General features: G+C 40.5%; 1 protein-coding gene across 5 annotated transcripts in view; it reads left to right on the top strand.

Moving 5' to 3' along the window:
• Positions 1-23,822, top strand: part of SCAI (suppressor of cancer cell invasion) — a 1,638,004-nt gene that overhangs the window by 346,062 nt on the left and 1,268,120 nt on the right. For all 5 annotated transcript variants that reach the window (XM_077463762.1, XM_077463684.1, XM_077463531.1 and 2 more), the window contains exon 4: positions 6,670-6,756. In XM_077463762.1, coding sequence (XP_077319888.1) covers positions 6,670-6,756 — 87 coding nt within the window. The remainder of the gene's footprint in view (positions 1-6,669; positions 6,757-23,822) is intronic.

Genomic DNA, 23,822 nt, shown 5'->3' with positions numbered 1-23,822 from the left:
ACTCTCCAGGGGCCCAGTGTATTGTCCCCAAGTGAAAAGGTGGAACCTGGCGCCTGGTATCTGAGGAGCAGCTGCTGAAAGCAAAATGGTTCTCAAACCATTTAATAGATGCACTGCTGAAAAGCAGGATAGTTGAGACACGCAACATCTACCAGAGTGTATGGAAGTGTTTTGACAGATGGTGTACAGAGAACGCTTTCAAAATACAAAGCTTGTGGCAGTCTCAGTTTCTACAGATTGGAGTAGAGTCAAGTGTCAGCACTGTCTATCAGGAAAGAAAACTAGTGTCCAATCCATGGATAATCAGACCAAAGATCAGACCTTCGGACACAAGGTCTTACAAGCTGTAGTCCTGCCCTAAGGGTAAGTGATTGTTTATCCTCTCAGGGGGCTGTTCTGAAAGACGATTAGGGGAAAAATTTTAAGTTACTTACTGGTAACGTTCTATCCTGGAGTCTTTCAGGACAGCCGGGTACCCACCGAAATATATATTAAAACAAAAGATTTCCTTACAGGAAATGTGATATAGTTGACTGTGTATCATACGTTCTTGTGTCTCCCCAGCAGACTGGAGGAAAAGGAAGAAATTTATAGAAGGCTGGCGCTGTGTTTTCCACAGGGGGGAGGAGCCAAGGTCTCTCAGGTGGCTGTCCTGAAAGACTCTGGGAAAGAAGGTTACTAGTAAGTAACTTCGTTTTTTTTTATTTGTTTAGCAAAAAAAAAAAACCCAGTGGTGATTAAATACCACCAAAAGAAAGCTATATGTCTAAAAAAAAGATAAAAATTGTGTTCGGGTACAGCGTTGCATGATAGCACTATTTTCCGTCAAAGTGTGAAAGCTGAAAATTGGCCAGGGCAGGAAGGGGGTGAAGGTGCCCTGTATTGAAGTGGTTAAACTGTAATATCGCCAATACATCTAATGAGCAGCTAACAGTAACCTACTGTTTAAATTAACATATCCAATCAATAGTAATCAACAGCCAGGCCACCCAGACAGCTTTGAGTAGTCAGACCAAGGCAGACAGCCCGGTAACAAGTCCACAGCCCTGGATACATAAAGTAAATTTTTTATTTATTTTTTAAGTCAGGAAAATGTTTATTAGAAAAACAACTCATTCGACACAAAAAACCCAAGGCAATACATTCGACACAGAAAACCCAAGGGTAATACATTCGTACACAGATATATGTACCAACATACCAACTCCACTAATACCATAGTAATGTCCCACACAAAATAAGACAATATCACATAAGGTCATTCTATTTGTACATCGGTCATACGTGTGTCCAATCAGGCCATAAAAGCCATCTCTGGTATACAGGTTCCCATGGGCTGAGACCAGGGATATCCAACCATATTCCCCACAAGTTTTTCAAATCTACTGGGGCAGCCCCTGCATATATAAATATGGCTTTCCAAAAGTAAAGCATTGCCTACAGATGACTCCAAAGACTTATGCCACGTACACATGACCGTTTTTTCCGTCAGAATAAACACTGATGGTTTTTCCGACTGAGTTCCGCTGAAACGGACTTGCCTACACACGATTACACCAACGTCTGATCGTTTAGAACGTGGTGCTAACACGAGGGGGCTAGAAAAAAGGAAGGCCAATAGTAGATGGATTCATTCTCTGTGGTCTCTTTTCATCTATGACAGTATGACTCTGTATTGTAACCCACCTTATAAAGCCTAAGGGGGTTATAGTGAGTAAAATAATGTAGCACTGAGAGTGTTTCTGGGCCATATTAAGCGAGCATGTTACCAATGCTTGTAATGCCTTCTCCGATTGATATATCAGAAAGGATTGCAATGACTCTATAAGCATCATCCAACGTGTTTCATCCTATTGGACATTATCTGGGTTGTGAGGGTTCGTGTGCAGTCACTGCAGTATAAATAAGTTAGCAATCCAATAAAAAATAGCCCCCAAATTGGCAAATGAAGACACCTGAATGCAAAACTCCAAGCCGTTCCAAGATGGCGCAAGTGTGCGCTCCACAGCTCGCCATCATTTCTCATTGTAATTGAGGCAAAAGCAAGAGCAAAGTATTAAGCCTTGCATTCCACGCCTCATTATCAAATTGTGAATCGGATGAGAGGGAGCGCATGATCAAACTAGAACTGAAAAATTCACATGCCCCCTCTGGTCTCAGGAAGGACTGCGACAGATATAAACTATGTCCTCCAAGCCTTGTTGTGGACACAGACATCACATGCAGTACATGAAACAATCCCTTATTATAATTCCTATTGAATCCAATAAAACTGAACAGCTAAAAAGTCAGCCAAGCTCTAATTTAATTAAACAGATAATGTTAATTAAAAAACTGGAATAAAGGAACATCTTGATAACATAAACAATGTTGTTAGGGTGGCAAAAGACATTGAAGCACCATCTAGTGGGCTATTAACATTAACATTTAAATAGGATAACAATGTCCCCAAAATAAATAAAATATGATATAATGGGAAAAAATTATTAAAACAATTCTGAATGACTAAATGAATAATAAATAAAGGAATGAAAAAAACTATAAATGAATATATATTTTTTTATGTTTAAAATATATTTAAATATTAAATAACATAGGAGTAAGGAACCTCATAACAAATTGTGGAATGGCATAAATATGGTGATTCCACAAGATTTACCCAAATTTGTAACCCAATGTAATTCAAAAAGTAAAAGAACAATCCATCTCCCATATTGTGAATAAAAGCTCCAAATGCTGTTATGTACTATAATGACACCTATACTGTATATCTCAAAATATAGTAATGGCAGTGGAGTGGGCACATGAAGCTCTATTGATAAACGCATTATCGTCTCACTCCACATTCATACTAAGAGGATAATGATTTAAGCTCATAGGTCCAGTAAGTTTCCAATTGTGTCTTAACTAAGCCACCTCGCTAAGGTGGAATTATTTATCTATCATCAAAAATTGGGTTCCTCTAGGGTCTCTATTGTTGAATTGGTGTTTTGGAACACTGATTTGTTTTGCCTTTTTTTGATGTTAGAAATATATCCATTAACTCTAATGGAAAAATTGTGAATGGTCCTTCCTACATAATGTTTGCCACAAGGACAAGTTATTAGATATACCACATTCTTGGTGGCACAAGTAAACTGTTTAATCGTAAGAACAATGAGTGACGTTAGATCATTGTTATACATAATTGTATGTAGTAAAAGTGCATAAGTGAAGGTAGCGAGTACATACCTGCAGGGTGGCAAAAGCTAACAAGACACCATCTTTAAAAATATGCAACATATTATGTATCCCATATGTCTTCCACTGGGCACCATGTACTAGTCTAGCTAGTTCCGTATAGTTATCATTATGCCATATTGGGCTATACTTCCTATACCCAGTAAAATGTTGGAGATATTTAGCCTTGATCCATGTTTGTGAATGAGACTGTATGATGGTAAGAGCTTGTTTGGTTTGGCAAGATTTGGTGCCACAAGACCGTCTGAAACTGAGCCTCTCTGAATATAAGCAAGTATGATGTGGGTCATGGATGGGAGGTGATCCACTGTGGGATGCATGGACCATAGGGCCTATTAAATGCCGCAATTGTGCTGAAACATAATAGACACAGGAATTGGGAAGGGCAAGCCCCTATTTAGAACACTGTTTACATTTGTGCGTGCGACTTGCGTATGCGTTCGCTTCTGCGGGACAGGGCACTTTAAATCTTTTTTTTTTTTTTACACTGTCTCATAAAAAAAAATTCTGATAATTTTTATTGCTGTCACAAAGAATGTAGACATCCCTTGTGACAGTAATAGTTAGTGACAGGTGCGCTTTATGACTCCAAATCCCTCCTTTGCACTTAAAAGCATTCAAAATGCCACGGTCTGAATGCTGTAATTTTTTCCAATTTGGTGTCTTTGAGTTTTCAGTAAACTAGAAGTGATATCATAAAACATGCTTCCGGGTTACTAGATCTTCGGGTCCAGAATCGTTTGGGTTCTCCGACCAGTTGACGGACATACTGACTGGTCGCTCAGGCCTCCCGGTGGGATGGGAGAGCACGGGGCGAGCCGCGGGGGGTGGGGGGGAACGTCCCCTCCCACTCCTTGGGATAACAGCCGAGCGGCTGCTAGCCACATCGTTTGTTATCCCAAAAAAGGTGACCATTTGCTTTAAAAAAAAAAATACAGTACCCGAGTGATGAGAGCAGCTGCATGCATCACCCCTGTACAACCCCTTCAAGCCGAGGCCGCATATTTGCATACAGTCAGCATGTAGGGGTTAAGCTGTCATTTGAGTGTTTCCAATTCATTGACTCTTCTTTTGTAGGCCTGTTTGCTACTGTTTGCTATGTTTATACCAATTAGGATAATGAGTATTTTGACTTGCCAGTAAATTCTATTTCTTGGGATACAGTACAGGTCATTCCCCTTTTTCCTCTGTTTCTCCTTATTATTTGCTACAAAACTGGAGTACTGCAGAGTGAATTGGGTTACAGTGGTGTGAAAAAGTGTTTGCCCCCTTCCTCATTTCCTGTTCCTTTGCATGTTTGTCACATTTAAGTGTTTCGGAACATCAAACCAATTTAAACAATAGTCAAGGACAACACAAGTAAACACAAAATGCAATTTGTAAATGAAGGTGTTTATTATTAAAGGGGAAAAAAAAATCCAAACCATCATGGCCATGTGTGAAAAAGTGATTGCCCCCCTTGTTAAAACATACTATAACTGTGGTTGTCCACACCTGAGTTCAATTTCTCTAGCCACACCCAGGCCTGATTATTGCCACACCTGTTCACAATCAAGGCATCACTTAAATAGGAGCTGCTTGACACAGTAAGGTCCACCAGAAGATCCTTAAAAGCTACACATCATGCCGAGACCCAAAGAAATTCAGGAACAATTGAGAAAGAAAGTAATTGAGATATATCAGTCTGGAAAGGGTTATAAAGCCATTTCCAAAGCTTTGGGAATCCAGCGAACCACAGTGAGAGCCATTATCCACAAATGGCGAAGACATGGAACAGTGGTGAACCTTCCCAGGAATGGCCGGCCGCCCAAAATTACCCCAAGAGCGCAGCGATGACTCATCCAAGAGGTCACAAAAGACCCCACAACAACGTCCAAGGAACTGCAGGCCTCACTTGCCTCAGTTAAGGTCAGCGTTCATGCCTCCACCATCAGGAAAAGACTGGGCAAAAATGGCCTGCATGGCAGAGTTCCAAGGAGAAAACCACTGCTGAGCAAAAAGAACATCAAAGCTCGTCTCAATTTCTCCACAACACATCTTGATGATCCCCAAGACTTTTGGGACAACATTCTGTGGACCGATGAGACAAAAGTGGAATTCTTTGGAAGGTGTGTGTCCAAGTATATCTGGCGTAGAAGGAACACTGCATTTCATAAAAAGAACATTATACCAACAGTAAAATGTGGTGGTAGTGTGATGATCTGAGGCTGTTTTGCTGCTTCAGGACCTGGAAGACTTGCCGTGATAAAAGGAACTATGAATTCTGCTGTCTACCAAGAGATCCTGAAGGAGAATGTCCGACCATCTGTTCGTGTACTCAAGCTGAAACGAACTTGGGTTCTGCAGCAGGACAATGATCCAAAACACACCAGCAAGTCCACCACCGAATGGCTGAAGAAAAACAAAATGAAGACTTTGGAGTGGCCTAGCCAAAGTCCTGACCTGAATCCTATTGAGATGTTGTGGTATGACCTTAAAAAGGCCGTTCATGCTCGAAAACCCTCTAATGTAACTGAATTAGGACAATTCTGCAAAGATGAGTGGGCCAAAATTCCTTCAAGACGCTGTAAAAGCCTCATTGCACGTTATCGCAAACGCTTGGTTGCAGTTGTTGCTGCTAAGGGTGGCCCAACCAGTTATTAGGTTTAGGGGGTAATCACTTTTTCACACAGGGCCATGATGGTTTGGATTTTTTTTCACCTATTCACCTATTTCACCTTAATAATAAACACCTTCATTTACAAATTGCATTTTGTGTTTACTTGTGTTGTCCTTGACTATTGTTTAAATTGGTATGATGTTCCGAAACACTTAAGTGTGACAAACATGCAAAGGAACAGGAAATGAGGAAGGGGGCAAACACTTTTTCACACCACTGTATATGACTGTGCACAGGGGATGTTACCATCAAAGCCAGTGTCAAATCACTCTAAAGGTTTGGCATATAGGCCACAGTCTATGACTTTCTGTATTCCAAGATATAGAATTTACTGGTAAGTCAAATTTCCTATTTTTTGATTATGTACATGTTCCTCAGGTCAATGCCCCACCTTCCCAATGCCATTTGTTTGAAAATCCTTTGCCATTAACTTCAGTAGAGTTTCCAAACTCCTCCTAAATACTAGATTTTGTAAACTTGTTACCGCCTATAGGGTTAAGTGATCACTTCTGTGTTAAAAAATTATGAATTTTATCATTTTGCTTGCAGTTATTGTGCAGCTTATGACCACCCTATATCTGTTTTTTTGGTTGAATGATTTGATGCTCAGGTTTCTGAAGAATAACCTTTTACTGATGCCATATTTGTACTTGGGACACACAACACTTTGCACAAATATAATATCTTTATTGTTTACACTATCTGCTTGCCTCCTCCACCTGTTGTAGGTAATCCTTTTTTTTTATTTTATTTTTTATATCTGCTTACAGACAAGTCCTTGACAACCGATATGGCCTCAAACGATGGCAAATTGGAGAAATAGCCTCAAAGATTGGTCAGCTGTATTACCACTATTAGTAAGTATCAAGTGAAAAGAGCACAAAGCCTAGAATGACTAAGGCAACCCAGCCTGAAGTTACATAGTTGAAACATAACCCAATATTTTATTAAGGTTCACACAAACATTATGAAGTCACCTAGTTTAATTTTGCTGAACTTTTATGAAATGTGTCAAAAATATAGCCTTTTACCTGGGTTTATTCAGAAAAATATTTATTGTGCCAAAAGTTTGACATATGAAACTATACAATAAACCACAAAATAAATGATTAAACATCATACTTTTGCATTTCGTAGTAACAAATAATATAACATTCCTAAGTTATACAGGGTTCATTGTAAATACAACACAACGACATATGGCACTTTGCAATATGCATAAAGAAAAATATACATATATATATATATATATATATATATATATATAGAAACTATAACCTAAAAGTTTTAACCATCATAAGGTACCCCCTCTCCTATTGAGAGTGAGACCAAAAGCTGGTATATTAACTATGATACATATTGGGGGTTATTTACGAAAGGCAAATCCACTTTGCACTGCAAGTGCACTTGGAAGTGCAGACGCTCTAAATCTAAGGAGTAGATCTGAAATGAGTGGAAGCTCTGCTGATTTTATCATCCAATTATGTGCAAGCTAAAATGCTGTTTTTTTTTATTTTCCTTGCATGTCCCCCTTGGATCTACAGCGACTTTACTTACAAGTTCACTTTCAGTGCATTTTCAAGATAAGCTCTGTGCAGTAAAAGTAACTGATAGTTTATACAACGATGACACAGAAATAATAGGTACATTTTGCAAACCAAGTTCCCACATTTCCTCACTGATGTCCCCTAAATCTCTCTCCCATCCTTTCCTACATGGCAAGACTGTATAATCTTATGTAGCGAATAGCAGTGAGGAGTAAATCAGGGAGATCATACTAGTCTTACAATGTTCAGTAAATACATGCCGCAACAAGGGATGATCTGATAGTGTTAGGTTATAAACCTGTGCCTGCATTTGTGGGGCATGGCATATTTGTAAATACTAATAGAACTGCTGTCTTGGTAGTGCATATTCTGACTGTAATACAGTAAAAGATTTGAACGCATTTTGAGTGTATAATTTGGAGAAATAACATATACCTGCAACTTCCCATATTTAAGTTTTACTCTAGTTTGTATAGTTTGGGATATTCTGGATTATGCCGTAATGGTGTTGCCTGAAGAAAGCCTGATATTTTCATGCTACTTTTAACCTCTGTCCAGAGCTTCTTTATAAGAGTTATTGTGGGCCCCTTAAGTGGTGGGGATGAGAGTCCCATTTCTAAATGGGACAAACTGTATATGTGGAGGATTCAGCAAAAAGTATGTTACAAATTGTGTCTGAGGTGTCAAGACAACCCCAGCCCCCAAGATGTTGGAGCTGAGAGGCCATAAAGTATAGTCTGGGATTAGGTACCGCTAGGCCCCCTTGGTCTTGGTCTAGAAACACATATCCTAGTGTCCTTTTTCTTCCATAACAGTGCACGAAATAAAGTTTCCATATGTACAAACCACCTCCAGGGAAACCACTCTGGGGAATCGTGTATAATGTATAGTAGCTGCGGGGACACACCATTTTAATCAGAATAACTTTGCCTATCACTGAAAGCGGAAGTTTACACCATGTGTTGCATTTGGCTTGGAATTTTAAAAAGTAAAGTACGTTTTGCGATATTTAGGGGGTGTCTGAGGTGTCCTGAACCCTTAAATACTTAAATTGAGTTACGATTTCTAGTGAGCTAGCACTTTCTTCTAAGGGGCAACACAATTCTTCCAATGGTAGGAGAACCAATTTACTCCAATTTATAGAAAATCCAGAGAGGGAACGAAAATGTTTAGTCAAAGGCATGACACTAGTAAGGGAATTTTCGATATAATACAAAAGTGTCACTTACATATAAGGGGATTTTATCTTCCCTAGATCCCCTAATTAAACCTGTGATGTGTTTGACAGCGAACACCTCTGTCTTGTACCTCTATGCAATGGGAAAGGATCTGTTAATTCCCATATAGAAGTTTCACCCATTTTATAAAACGTGTACCCAGGCCAAAGCATCTCAAGACCTCCCATAAATATGGCCAATCCACGCTATCGAAGACTTTGGCAGCGTCTAGAGAGAGAATACCTCGGATACCCGGGTTATCCACTGGAACCTGAAGGTTTAAAAACAATTGTCTAATATTTAGTGCTGTTGATCTTGCTGGGATAAAGCCTGATTGGTCTTTATGAATAATTTTGGAAATAACATTTGATAAACACGTGGCTAGGGCTCTGGCCAGAAGTTTGCATCTGACGTTAATAATGAAATTGGCCTATAGGAATCGGCAAGTAGGCTGTCCTTGCTGGCTTTAAGAAAGAGAACAACCACTGTTTCGTTCATAGATGGAGGGAGACACCCCTGTTCCATCGTGTCTACAAAGACAATTTATAGACGTGGCAACGGTATATCGGCTTACTTTTTATACACCTCTGTGGGAAGCCCATCTTCTCCCAGGGACTTCCCAGTTGGAGAGATAGCTAGCCACTTCATCACTGGTCAGGGGAGCATTCAGCATCCTTGTATCTGAGAGAGTTTGGGTATCTTACTATTGGCTAAGAACATACTAACATCTTCCTGCCTTGTTGAAACTTTGTAAAAATATAAATCAGCGTAAAAGGCACGGCATGTCTTAAGTTACATAGTTAGTAAGGTTGAATAAAGACACCAGCCCATCCAGCTCAATTTGAGTGAGTGTCTACAATTGTCCCTATCCCTGTACATTGCACACTCACATCGGTCTCTACCCTCAAGGAGCCGCAATCCAAAGTCCCCCATTCATTTACTAAGGCCGATTTTGGACTGAAGCCAATTAACCTACCTGCGGGAGGAAACCAGAGTACCCGGAGGAAACCCACGCAGGCACAGGGAGAACTTGCAAACTCCAGGCAGGTAGTGTTGAGGTTGAGATTCGAACCAACAACCCTTCTTTACTGCTAGGCTAGAGTGCTAACCACTACACCACTGCGCCTTAAGTATACCAGTATGGGTATAAACAGTGCTCCCTAAATCAATGGCGACAGCTGGAATAAAACATAAGCCTCTATGCAATTTTGATAACATGGCTAGCATATGCCCAGTATTTCCTCCTTCCACAATGAATTTTTGATGCTGGAAACATCTCTTGTTTTCAGCTCTGGCTTCTGAGCATTACTCTTTTGTTATGCTCAGAAGGAGTGTCAACGAATGCCACTTCAGCTTTCTTGACCTCTCGCAGTACAATCTTTTCCCATAATTTGGTCTCGAACTTTGTAGAGAAAATTATTTTAATAAATTGTCCCCTTAACCATTTCCCACCCACAGCTGTCATATGACGTCCTGGACTTTCAGTGGCAATGTCTGAATGATGCTAGCAGCCACAGGCATCATTCAGATGTCGATTCTGTGCACCATAAGAACGATCATAGCGGCTGTTCCGTCACCATCCGGTGCTTCTCCGGGCTCTCCCGTGCCATCAGAGACCCAGAGAAAGAATCGTCTGGCGCCGGATGATGATGATAGAGATTTCCGGTGACCAGTTGGCCACCAGTCATCTCTATGACCGTTGGAGGCCCGGGCGCGATGTTATGACGTCACGCCCGGGTTTCCGGAAGTAAACAAAGCCGCGATCGCAGCTGTCAGCATGGGATGGGTGAAATTTATTTCACAATCTCATGCTCTCCAGCCTGAAGGAGAGAGATGTGGGGTCTTGCTGACCCCATATCTCTTCATAAAGAGGACCTGTCACATAGATTCCTATTACAAGGGATGTTTACATTCCTTGTAATAGGAATAAAAGTGATCAAAAAAAAGTTGTAAAAATAAAAAAAAATAAAGCTTGCGCTCAGAAGCAAACGCACATTTTAGTCCCGCCCACATATGTAAACACCATTCAAACTACACATGTGAGGTATCGCCACGTGCGTTAGAGCGCAAGCAACAATTCTAGCTCTAGATTTCCTCTGTAACTCTCAATATGTAACCTGTAAACAATTTTAAAGCGTCGCCTATGGAGATTTTTAAGTACTGAAGTTTGGCATCATTCCATGAGTGTGCGCAATTTTAAAGCGTGACATGTTAGGTATCTTTAAATCATGAAACTTTTTTTTTCCCCAAAAAAATGTATTTGAAAAATTGTTGCGCAAAGATAAAAAGTTGCAATGACCACCATTTTATTTCCTAGGGTGTCTGCTAAAAAAATATATAATGTTTAGGGGTTCTGAGTAATTTTCTAACAAACAAATTATGATTTTTACGTGTAGGAGAGGAGTGCCAGAATAGGCCCCAGTATTGATGTGGTTAAACACACTCTTAAGGCATCCCAAAACATTCCAGAGGTTGCTGAATCCCTATTCAAACAGATAAAAGTATTAAGAGAATGCGATTCAGGATCTGGTAACAAAGTAAGCCAGAAAGGATGTATTTTCCAATAGTTTTTTTTTAGAGATGCTAGAGGTCAACACCTGAGCCCAGAAGGGAGAGTGGTCAGATATAGATTGCAGTTAATAGTGGGATTGAGATTAGACATGTGCATTTCGTTTCATTACGAATCGAAATTCGGACGAATTTTCATTATTCGGACATTCGGATGCATCCGAATTACCGAATTGCAATGCTAACGAATTAAAACGAAATTCAAATCAAATTCGAAGAATTACATTTTGCGACCCAACTTTGGGGCCATGTATCTCGGGGCCACTTATAGCTAGGAACCCCAAATTTGGTATGCAAACACAGTAGAACTAGCACTACAACATATCCAAAAATATCCGCAAAATTGTCGCACAATGTCATTCTCTGCTTCAGAAAAGTGCTTGACATTTTGTGACCCAACTTTGGGGCCCCATAACTCGGGGTCACTTGGAGCTAGAAACCCCAAATGGAAATTGGATATGTTGTAGTGCTAGTTCTACTGTGTCTGCATACCAAATTTGGGGTTGCTAGCTATAAGTGGCATTCTCTTCTGCAGAAAAGTAATATAAATGAAATAAGATGTGTGTGTTTTTTTGCACTGGTAAGTATGAGAAGTTGATGTGACAACAAGAAAACAACAAGAAAAAAATATAATTTAATAGAATAAAATAGACTATACAACCATCTTCTAAAATTCAAATTTCAAATAGAATATATTTGAATTTCAAATAGTATGAATTCAAAATTTTTAATTAATTTTGAATTTGGATAGAAAAGATTATAATAAAATAGAAAATAGACTAGAAAAATGATAGAATAGAATATATTATATTTTATTCTGTTCTGTTCTATTGTTTTTCTAGTCTATTCTTTTATATTCTTTTAAAATCTTTTCTATTAAAATCGAAATCATTATATACTAAATTCGAATTTCGGAAGATGATGGTTTTATAATATATATATATATATATATATATATATATATATATATATATATATATATATATATATATATATATATATATATATATATATATATATATATATATATTTATTTCTTTCCAACATTCGAATTTCATATAGAATGAATCTGAATTTGAATAGAAAAGATTAGAATTGAAATAGAGAATAGACTAGAAAAACAATAGAACAGAATAGAATATAGATACTATCTATTTCATTTTTTATTTCTTTTGCAGATTACTATTTGTTTCCATAAGATCTCCTGCAGACTATTAGAATCTATTTAAATTGTTTGCAGATCTCCTGCAGACAATTAGTATCTATTTTGTTTTCTAACCAGATCTCCTGCAGACAATTAGCATCTTTTTCATTTTTTTTTTGGAGATTACTATTTATTTCCATCAGATTTCCTGCAGTATAATAACATATATTTCATTGTTTGCAGATCTCCTGCGGACTATTAGCATCTATATCTAAAGGAAATGGCTGTTCTAATGCAAAAAAAAATCAAATAAAAATCAAATAAAAATGAAATAGATGCTAATAGTCTGCAGGAGATCTGCAATGAAATGAAATAGATGTTAATATACTGCAGGAGATCTGATGGAAATAAATAGAATCAATTTAATTTTTCTTTTTTTGCAGATTACTAACAGTCTGCAAAAAAAGAAGTGAAATGGCTGTTAATAGTCTACATGAGATCTGCTAAAAAATAATAGATGCTAATAGTCTGCAGGAGTTCTGCAAAAAAAAAAAAATGAAATGGATGCGAATAGTCTGCAGGAGATCTGGTGAAAAAACTAAATAGATACTAATAGTCTGCAGGAGATCTGCAAAAAATGAAATGGATGCTAATAGTCTGCAGGAGATCTTATTAAAACAAATGCTAATCTGCAAATAAATTAAAAATGAAATATATAGTATCTATATTCTATTCTGTTCTATTGTTCTAGTCTATTTTCTATTTCTAATGTCGGAAATATATATATATATAGATATATATATATATATAGATATATATATAGATATATATAGATATATATATATATATATATATATATATATATATATATATATAAAACCATCTTCCGAAATTCAAATTTAGTATATAATGATTTTGATTTTAATAGAAAAGATTTTAATAGAATAAAAAGGAATAGACTAGAAAAACAACAGAAGAGAACAGAATAAAATATAATATATTCTATTCTGTTCTGTTCTATCATTTTTCTAGTCTATTTTCTATTTTATTATAATCTTTTCTATCCAAATTTAAAATTAATTCATTTAAAATTTTGAATTCATACTATTCGAAATTCAAATTTATTGGTTGTATATTCTTTCTATTTTATAATATTAAATAATTTTTTTTCTATTCTGTTCTAATCTTTTCAATTTGAATTCGAAATTTTGGAAGATGGTTAGTTACTTATACTTACTTATATATATCTGTCACATCAACTTTTCATACTTGCAGTGTACCAGTGCAAAAAAAAAACACACACATCTTATTTCATTTATTTCATTTATATTTATGGTATCAATGAAGTTCTCCGCATGATTGAAGAAGTCACGGATGTCGGATGTCGATCACAAGTCAAGTGCATATGCTGCATGTCATTGTCCACTTGCCAAAAGTTGTGTATTGTATTTGTCCACTTGCCACGTCACCTGCCACAAGTTGTGTATTGTCCACTTGCCACGACACCTGACGCGAGTGCCACGACACCTGACGCGAGTGCCACGACACCTGACGCGAGTGCCACGACACCTGACGCGAGTGCCACGTGGCCTGACGCGAGTGCCACGTGGCCTGACGCGAGTGCCACGTGGCCTGACGCGAGTGCCACGTGGCCTGACACGAGTGCATGCCTGATTGAAGAAGTCACTCGAATTTGGGGCCACATATCTCGGGGTCACTTATAGCTAGAAACACCAAATTTGGCATGCAAACACAATAGAACGAGCACTACAACATATCCAATTCTGGGGTTTCTAGCAGCAAGTGATCCCTAGATACATGGCCCTAAAGTCGGGTCGCAAAATATTTTCGAATTTGGTTGAAATATTTTCGAATGACTGATTTTTCGAATTCGGCAGAAAACTAAACGAATTTAAAAAATTTAATGAATATAACTAAACGAAATTAACGATTTAAAACAAAACAAAACTAAACAAATTTTTTCCTTTTGCACATGTCTAATTGAGATATATTAGGGAGCATTTCCTCGTTACAAAGGCCGAGATCAAGTCTAAATAAGCCCTATGTGAGGCAGAGTAACTGGAGAATGTTCTAGATTGTGGTTTCCTAATGCGCCACACATCCTGTAGTCCCATCTTCATCAGAAGCATCATTTGGCAAAAGGGGTTGGACTGTCCAGCAACTGTTGATTCTGGAAGGAGACAGAAAACGTATCCAGCCCAGCATCAAGAAAATTGTTAAAGTCCCCCACTACTAACACTGAAGTATGAGGGTGATGAGCCCGAAAACTTGCCAGGATCTTAAGGACCTCTGTGTAGAAGGGAGGAGGAACGTAAATGTTGGCTATTATACATTCCAGCACTGCAATCCTGCAGATTAAAAATATATAACGATCCTGTGTGTCAACAGCAGAGAGCACATAGGAGAATTAAATATTTTGAGCAACCAGCATACTGACACCTCTGGAATAAGAAGAGAAGGCTGAGTGATGATGGGGAAATATGCGAGTAGAAAACTGGGAGCCGTGATCTGAAGGCAGGTGAGTCTCCTGCAAGCAGATTACTGAAGCGCCAACTTGTTTTGCTGCATGTAATACCACCATCTTTTTCACTCCTTTGTTCAAGCCCCTCACATTCCAGCTAAAAACTACATGTTCCTTAGCCACAATAAAGGAGGTATAAGATAGCATAGCATACGTTGAAGTGAATCGCTGGTCCTGCCTGAATCCCTAAATAGGCATGACAATAGCAAGGCATAGAAACAAAGCCCCCTGGATATGACTATGCAAGGGCTGCCTAGCTCGTAGACATAAATGCAAAAGTCTTAACATTGCTCCATGGTATATAAAAGACAGTATATAGGACAGTGTCCAATAATTGTTCACTCCCTATATAACCCCTCCTCCTACCAGGAGTACCTCAGTTTTTTCTAAGGTGTTGGTCACGAGTGAAGATGTGCTCTGAAGAGCTCCACTGGAGGGATCCTTACTGGATTTAAACAGCCTGCATAGACTGGATCCATCCAAAGTTGCCACTAAGGCCAAGGTGTATGGTACCCGGGCCTCGTATACGAAGCACAACGTTTTGCCTGTAATGCCTCTCTTTGCAGGGCTGGACCCTGGGACCCAGGGCTTTTTGGTCATGCCTACAATAGCACTGGCAGACCAGAATGCCCCCCCACATGCGCAGACTACTGTTAATTGGAAAGGGGGGTGGTTAGTGGTGAAGGGGGCATGGCTTAAGGCAGGCGGCGCCGTGTGCGGGACATAGTGTCCACGTGGAGCACACGGCACAGGTGCTGGGGACGCTGAGCAGAGCTTGCACCTGAGGCTTTTAAAACAGACGCTTCTCATTATCAGAAGAACTCTATCAGAGCAACTGAAGAGATGGAAGTCTGACACACAGGAGTGCTGGGGCACGTAAGGGATGCATACAGGCATTTCTAGTACAGGAAATACATGGTTACTCAGCACCAAGCTGAACTTTATAGCAGGATTGTATTGCTAGACTATTGCTCAGCAAGTAGTGCATTTACTTAGTGCCTCTGCTTTTGTGCTTAGCACTATGGCTTCCAAAAAAAGATACCACAAAGGTACCAAAAATTCCACTCCCAGGCACTGGGAACTCCAGTCGTGCCTCTACTCTGTCATCCTCTCCTGAAATACTACATATGGCAAGCCAGGATGAGTCATTGGAACCAATTGGCGGTGCTACTGTTTCTCACATTTCAGCCCCTTTATACATAATTGAAGATGCATTTTCCTCCGCCCTGCAGGGCCTAGAAGGAAGATTAGCAGCTTTAATCACATCCTCCATCCAAAAGGATAGGAAGCGTGTTAGATCCCCCTCCCCACCTCACACCCTTTACCAAGGGAACAGTGGATACAGGATGAGGTGTTACCCTCAGGCGAGTAGGATGAAAAACAAATCGATTACTCCTTTCTTATGGAGATGATTCGTTCCACTTTCATGCTACCCCTTTACGGAGTATGGAATAAATATTTGAAAATTCTGGTCTCCGGCCAGAAACATCAAGAGAGAATGCGAGCAGGGGGACTATTGCGGTGCACATTAAACATTTATATAAATGAAAAAACAAAAAAGAAGAAATATTTAAAAAAAGATTTTATCTTTTATTTAAATATAAAAACATTTTGCAATGCAACATATCAATAACTCATGGGGAAGGTATAGTATTTTGACTAGTTTCGCTTTTCAGCTTCTTCAGGAAATACATGCATCTAGAGATATATACATAAATCACAATTAGATCAATAAAAACTGTATGAAGTAACATTGAAGGGTTACAGTCTATTACCATTGTTTATGCAGATAACTACTCATTCTCCAGTGTCTTGTTACACTTGAGTCTCCTCATTCCACACGCCGATCACACCAAGGAGGCTGAATTTTCCACCCATTCAGTGGTGATCAGCCCCATTCTCTTTCCCGGACCCTATAGAAAAATATTCACAGCCTTATATGGGTAATTATGATTTAATTTATATTTGGCCCCTGCCTTTGCAGTTTTTCACCAACATTCACTTTTTTTCGTGTCCTTTTCTTAATAGGTTTAATTTTTGTCCACTTCACTCTTCATCATTGTGCACCTTTCACTATTTTGAACTTTACACTATGCACGTTTTTGAATACACATGCCAGTAGACTCACCGCTCACGAGTTTACGGTGGATATTATCTTTACTTATTAATTTAAAAAAAAATTCTTTAATTTACCCTCACTTTGTTTTTTCCCTTTCATCTTGATTTTGTTTCCCTTTCTCATCCCCTCTTCACTTTTACAATATCTCTCACTCTGTGTTTTTATTCTCACTGGGTATTCTTATGTATGGTCACTATCACCGTTTATGGATATCTTCCACAATCACCCAACTGTGATAATACACCTGTATCTCACACAGGGTCACTACTTGTGAAAGGTTTCGGAGTTGTAATGTTTAAATTAGTGAGTTTTATACCAATGTCTCCATATATTTAGATATCGGCTTGTGTCAGGGTCAATACCCCTCCCAGTCGCCGGGGGAGGCTTCTCCCGGTATGTCTGAGCTACCCTGGGGCTAAGGCGTTTGGGTAAGACTGCCAAATTTTGATATGTATTGTACAATAATTTTTTTTTTCTCCATTTTTTCTGTGTCGTTACTGAAGGTTACTTCATACAGTTTTTATTGATCTAATTGTGATTTATGTATATATCTCTAGATGCATGTATTTCCTGAAGAAGCTGAAAAGCGAAACTAGTCGAAATACTATACCTTCCCCATGAGTTATTGATATGTTGCATTGCTAAATGTTTTTATATTTAAATAAACAATAAAATCTTTTTTTATATATTTCTTCTTTTTTGTTTTTTCATTTATATAAATGTTTAATGTGCACCGCAATAGTCCCCCTGCTCGCATTCTCACTTGATGTTTCTGGCTAGAGACCAGAATTTTCAAATATTTATTCCATATATAATTGGGATGATGGTGCATGATGTAAGTTTGATTTCTAATTTATTACTTTGTGAGGCCATTCTTAATTTCCTTTACGGAGTATGCTGAAAGTTCGGTTTCTTCCCTGGGTTCCTTAAAACCTTTACAGCCTTTTCATGCGTTTCCTGGCCATGCATTACTAGAAAAGCTTATTTCTTTAATTGTCCATCACAGGACACAGAGCCATAGTAATCACTATGTGGGGTTATAGGCCACCTTCAGGTGCTTGGCACTGGCACACTTTAAACAGGAAGTTGCCTCCCTATATAACCCCCCATACCGGGAGTACCTCAGTTTTTTCTCCAGTGTCTAATGTGTTGGTCATAAGTAAAGATGTGCTGTGCTAAGCGCCACTGAAGCAATCCTTACTGGGGCTAGCTATGCAGCCGGATCCATTCAAAGTGTCTTTTAGGCCGAATTGAATAGTACCCTTGTGTCGGAAGAAATTTAGGTTTCGCCCGTAACGCTTCTCTTTTTAGAGGACTGCACCCTGGCATCCAGTACTTTGGTAAAGTTTTACTGGCCGGGTGCTATTATGGGTACAGGAGTGTGGGTTCTCCAAGGATCCCTGGTTCCTGAAGGTTTGTTAACGGAACCCACTGTGAAGGGTAAAGATTGGGTCTGTTGGTTTTACCACAGAAAACCATGCAGTGGGAAAGGTTTCTTATGAAATGTCTCCTTTAAAAAAAAAAAAAAAGTTAATGTTGTCATGTCTAAGAGTCACCACTGGGGGCTGTATAGAGCATGTACCTTCTCATGCTTTCTTCAGAGATCACACTGTGTCAGGAAGCAGGCTTTTTCCTCCGGCTAGCAGGCAGACCTCTGGTAAGTTTGGGGGGATTTCTTCCACCAGACACCCCCCACCTGGACAAAGCTCACCCCCTCTGCCTGGAAAAGTGAAAGCTAAAAATGATCGGCATGCAGCTCCGTTTTCCTATCGCCCCTGCACGGTGGCTTGTCTAGGTATCCTCCTCGCCATCCCTCCCTCACACACAAGCCGATCCTGTCGGATCGGAGGCCCATGCTTGCGTGTGAAAACTCTCTTTTGAAAGGTAGGAGATTTCGGGGCTTAGCGCAGTGTTGGCGTCCTCCAACGTCCGGCGTGGGACTGTGTTTAAAAAGCTCAGTTTTTACTGCTGCAAGTTGTCGGGGGGACACAAGAGCAAAGAGGGGCATGTAATAGGTTTGGTGACACAGAAATTCATATTGACACGTTTACTATTCACATCAGGCTGAGCGTTAATAGCAGCGGCAGTGGCTGGACTATTGCTCAAAGCAGTGGATGCGATTCTACTGGTAGTACCTCTGCATTTTTGCATTGGGCTATGGTCAGAAAGGGAGGTAGAAACACTCCAAAAGAGGGCTAAAAGGATCTCTCTCAAGCTCTGAAAGCCTAAAACTCATCTCTACAATGGCATCCTCCCCTGAGAGGGGTGGCTGGTCAGAGTGAGCCTTCAGGGGCCATGGAATGTTTGCAACTGTTTACAACACTGCAGCCCCTGCCTAGATTTCCAAAAAGGTTTTTTTTTTCCTGAGCCATGATAGGATGGAAAAAAGGTTAGTGGCTTTAATCGCATCCCAGATTGGGATAAAATGCGACAGGTTCCATTCCATCACCCAAGGACCCTCAAACTGAGGATCTGAGGGTGGGAGAAGATGTTTTCTCTCAGGTGTCCGTGAACAAGCTGATGACTCCTCTTCTGAGGGGGTCATATGCAGAAAGATCAGCTTCACATTATGGGTGCAATTTCTTACTGAATTGGTCTGCTCCAAATTTTATGCTACCCTTACCTGAGTGTCCATTTCTTGTTTTGGGTTCGCTAAAGCCTTCTCAAAGCTGTGCATGCCTTTCCTGTCCATTCATTGTTGGGAAAGTTTATGTATTCTGAGTAGGGTTGAGCTTGGTGTTCGAGTCGAACGCACGTTCGACTCAAACACCGCCTGTTCACCCATTTGGCGAAGCCAGAACTCTGTGGGCCATTTGCGTCAAATTCGTGTGGCGCTCACGGCCCACAATGCACTGCGCCATCGCAGTGCATTGCTGGCTCATGATTGGCCAAGCATGCACTGTTACCCCACATGCTTTTCCAATCACAGCGCTGGCAGCGAGGAGAGCCATGATTGGCCACCTGCCTGTGGCCAATTATAGCTCAGGCTGTTTAGTACACGCCCCACACTATATAAGGCCGCCAGCGAGGCGGCCTTGTGTAGTGTTCTGGCATCTGCAGGAGTTAGTAGGTGTTGTTTGCCTTCAGCGCAGTATACACCTGTATCTACTCTTTATCACTGTTCTCTAATCGAGCCATCTGAAGGAGTTAGTGAGTCTTGTGTGCCTCCAGCGCAGTATACACAGGGTACGGAGTTCCCCTTAATATCTGTACAAAACCCAAAGGGGCTGGTAATGGGCAGGGGGGCTACCTATGCCATTTTTCTCAATGATTTTCATCCATATTGCCGGAACCAGATATTACATTAAAACCGCAAGCAGTTTTAAATTACTTTTTTTCCGCTAAATGTCATTTTGTGCAGGGACTGTTCTAAACACGGGAAACACGTGGCACTTCACAGGCATACTATAGACACCCCCCAGGCACGCACGATATTTAAAGGAATATTTCACTTTTTTTTCACTTTAATCGTCATTAGAATCAGTGCTCCCGATAAAACTGCAGTTTTTAAAAACATTTTAGGCATTGACCCATGTCCCCTGGGGCAGGAGCCAGGTCCCCAAACCCTTTTTAGGACAATATCTTGCATATTAGCCATTAAAATTAGCACTTTTTATTTCAAACGTTCAAGTCCCATAGCCTTCAATAGGGGTCTAAAGTTCACACAAATTTTTGGTCCGTTCGAAAGTTCTGGTGCAAACCGAACCGGGGGGTGTTCCGCTCCTCCCTAATTCTGAGTGGGATCGCCCAGATAAGCATTTTTTTCGCTCCTAAAAAGTTTTTCACACTTTATCCTATGGAGGAAAAAACATATTAAAGGTGGAAGATGCCAGCAATTGACGCTGCTATATCTTCTGATTAAAAGTTTGACTTGTCCGGCAGACAATGCTCAAATACTTAGGGATCCAAGGGTTAAAGAGTTGGAATTCCTATTAAAGAAAAAAAAACACATATATTTTCCTGGCAGCTTGAGTGTCTCAGCTCCTAGTAGGTTTATGTTGGCAATAAATGCTATGAGAGATTCCATCTTCAGGCCTCACGCCTATCGCTGGGCTGGTACATATGCATAGAATACTATAGTTGAAAAATTGGTCAGCCGAAGTGTCATAAAAAAAAAAAAAAAAAAAAAAAAACTCCTGGCTGGTTTTCCTTTTTGTGGTGAATGGCTGTTTGGGATATCTTGGATAATTCATCCAAAGAATTTCTATTGGAAAGGTACCCCTTTCCATTGAAGAAAAGGAGTGAATGTATTTCATTTAAACAAGCACCTTCTCCAGTGCCAGGGGCATCAGATTCCAGGCAGGATGGATTCCGCCAGCAAGTTCAAGAGGTAATCCTCAGGGTCAAGCCCAGGGACAAAAGATACTAAAGCCTCCTTATGGGGGGGGGGGGAGACTTCTGCAGTTCTCAAGGGTCTGGCAGAAAGAATGTCAAGACAGATGGGTGGATTCTTCAATAGCTCTAGAGTACAATCTGGGGGTTCAGAAGTTACCGTCTTCAAGAGTTCACATTTTCTCAGATCAAACGTTCCTAAAGATCCAGAGAAAAATAAGTCTCTTTCTAGCATTGGACCATCCTTTGGCAAAGAGTGGTCATGCTGGTCCCCATGAAAGAGCTGGGGTTAAGGTTTTATGCAAACCCTTTTTCACGGCAAACCGAATGGAGATGTAAATCCCATTCTGGATCTCAAGAATCTAAACCGGTTCCTAGATATCCATTATTTTTCACATGGAGTCAATCCAATCAGTTGTCTCCATCATACCAGGAGGAGAACTTTTGACGTCAAGAGTGCATACCTCCGTGGGTATATTTCCCCGCTCACCAGAAATATCTACTTAAAGGTAAAAAATCTTAATTTTCCTTTTGTAACTCTGCTTTTCAGTCTAGCTACTGCATGTTGAGTGTTTACAGAGGATCTGGCCCCTCCTCTTGCCAGATTAAGGGCCCAAGGTATAACAATTATAGTTTACCTAGACGTTCGGCTCTTGATAGACCAGTCGGTAGTCCGCTTAGACCAAAATATGGTCTCCACATTCAACTACCTGGAATACCTAGGTTGGATTCTCAACCTAGAGAAATCTTCCTTAAAACCATTAAGGAGGTTATGGGTCTGTTCATAGATACAGAGAAATGGGAACTGATTAGGGTGGTCAAAGCAAGATGAATCCTTCTATTCAGCTTGCATGAGGAAAAGATGGTGGCTTCATTCAAAGCCATTCCTTATGTTCAGTTTCATTCAAGACTGCTGCAAAAAAGTATCTTTTCTTGATCATACATCACGGGACACAGGAGCTCATTACATAGTGGGTTATATATGCACCTCTGGTGATTAGACACTGGTTAACCCCAATTAAGGAGAATTCCTCCCCTATATAACCCCTCCCATATGGGAGGCACCTCAGTTTTTTCGGCAGTGTCTATGGTGGTTGGTCACGTAAAACATGTGCTATGAAGAAAGCTCTGTGCAGGTCCCTGTGGGGGCCTAAGGGCTACAACAAACCGGATCCATATCTCGGGCCGATATTTGACTCCCAAGATGGTATTGTACCCGGGCCTCGTCATCCAAAGAAACGAGGTTTGGCCTGTAAGTCCTCTCCATTGGAAGACTGGGCTCTGGGAAAACCAGACTTGGTGTACTGTTTACACAGAGCGAACGAAAGTTTCTGGCAGAGTCTTTTACATGGTCCAGGTAGGAGGTTCTTCTGAGAAAGAACCCCAAAAAATCCTGAAGGTTGGCACAACTCTGCCCGCCGTGATGGGTGAAGGCTGGAATCTGTCTGTTTTCAGCAATTCCTGCGGCGAGGACAGGTAAGGGAATTTAATCCTATATATAATTATATGATGGATTTCTTCATTTTGAGTAGTTGTATGTCTTACCTGGTTTCCACCACTAGAGGGAGTAAGAGCAGCCTGATGCATACTTACATGCCTTTTCAGTACACGCTCAGTGAAGCCTGGTTCTCCAGCTGTCTCACGTCTCCACTGCAATCCCTGCCACAATAGAGGTAACACAGGGGTCCCACGTAGTCTGGGGGTCCCACGCAGCTCCGATGGATTTTTCCCTTTCCCCCCTGGATTCCGCGGTCCTCGTGCACGTGCGCCGGGCGTGCTCCCGGCCTAATGGAGGAGGGGGGAGTGTGGTTGTGAGCCGTGAACGTCAGTGTGCACGGAGCTGTACTGCGCAGGCGGCAGTTTTAAAAAGCCCAGAGCGTCAAGGGGCTGTAAGTGGAGACATAGGAGCTGTGGGCAGTAAGCATCCCAAGGGATTGGATCCAGGCAAACCTTAGACACCTACTCAGCATCAGGTTGTGCAGTTTAAGCATATATATTTATTGTGAGACTTTAAGCACAACAGTGATTGCACTTTGGACTAGTACCTCTGCTTTGTAGCTTAGGACTATGTCTCCTCGTAAGAGGGTCTCAGGGGGAGGTAACAAGGGCACTGGTAAATCACTGCCTAGGTCCAGGGGTTCTAAAAATGCCTGTAAGTTACCACCCCCCCCCCCTGCAAGACTGGAGCCAGCCTCTCAGGACGAGTCAGTGCCCCTGTCAGGTTTTGCAGCCTCTCCTAATGTGTCAGCCCCGGTATATGTCACTGAGGACTCCCTTAGGACTACATTGGAGGGTTTTGAAGGGAGAATAATGAATTTTATTTCTGCTTCCCTGAAAGATAGCAGGAAAAGGGGTAGATCCCCTCCCTCTGCTGAGATTCCTCTCTCAGATGATTCTTCTGACAATGAGGAGAGATCCCTATCTTGGGACAGGGATCTTGAGCAGTCAGAGGAA

This window comes from Lithobates pipiens, unplaced genomic scaffold (genome assembly GCF_037356315.1).
Source record: "Lithobates pipiens isolate NorthernLeopardFrog02 unplaced genomic scaffold, aLitPip1_a1.2 Scaffold_1, whole genome shotgun sequence".
Lineage (NCBI taxonomy): Eukaryota > Metazoa > Chordata > Amphibia > Anura > Ranidae > Lithobates > Lithobates pipiens.
The sequence above is the reverse complement of the archived record's forward strand: the minus strand, read 5'-3'. Positions and strand labels throughout refer to the sequence as shown.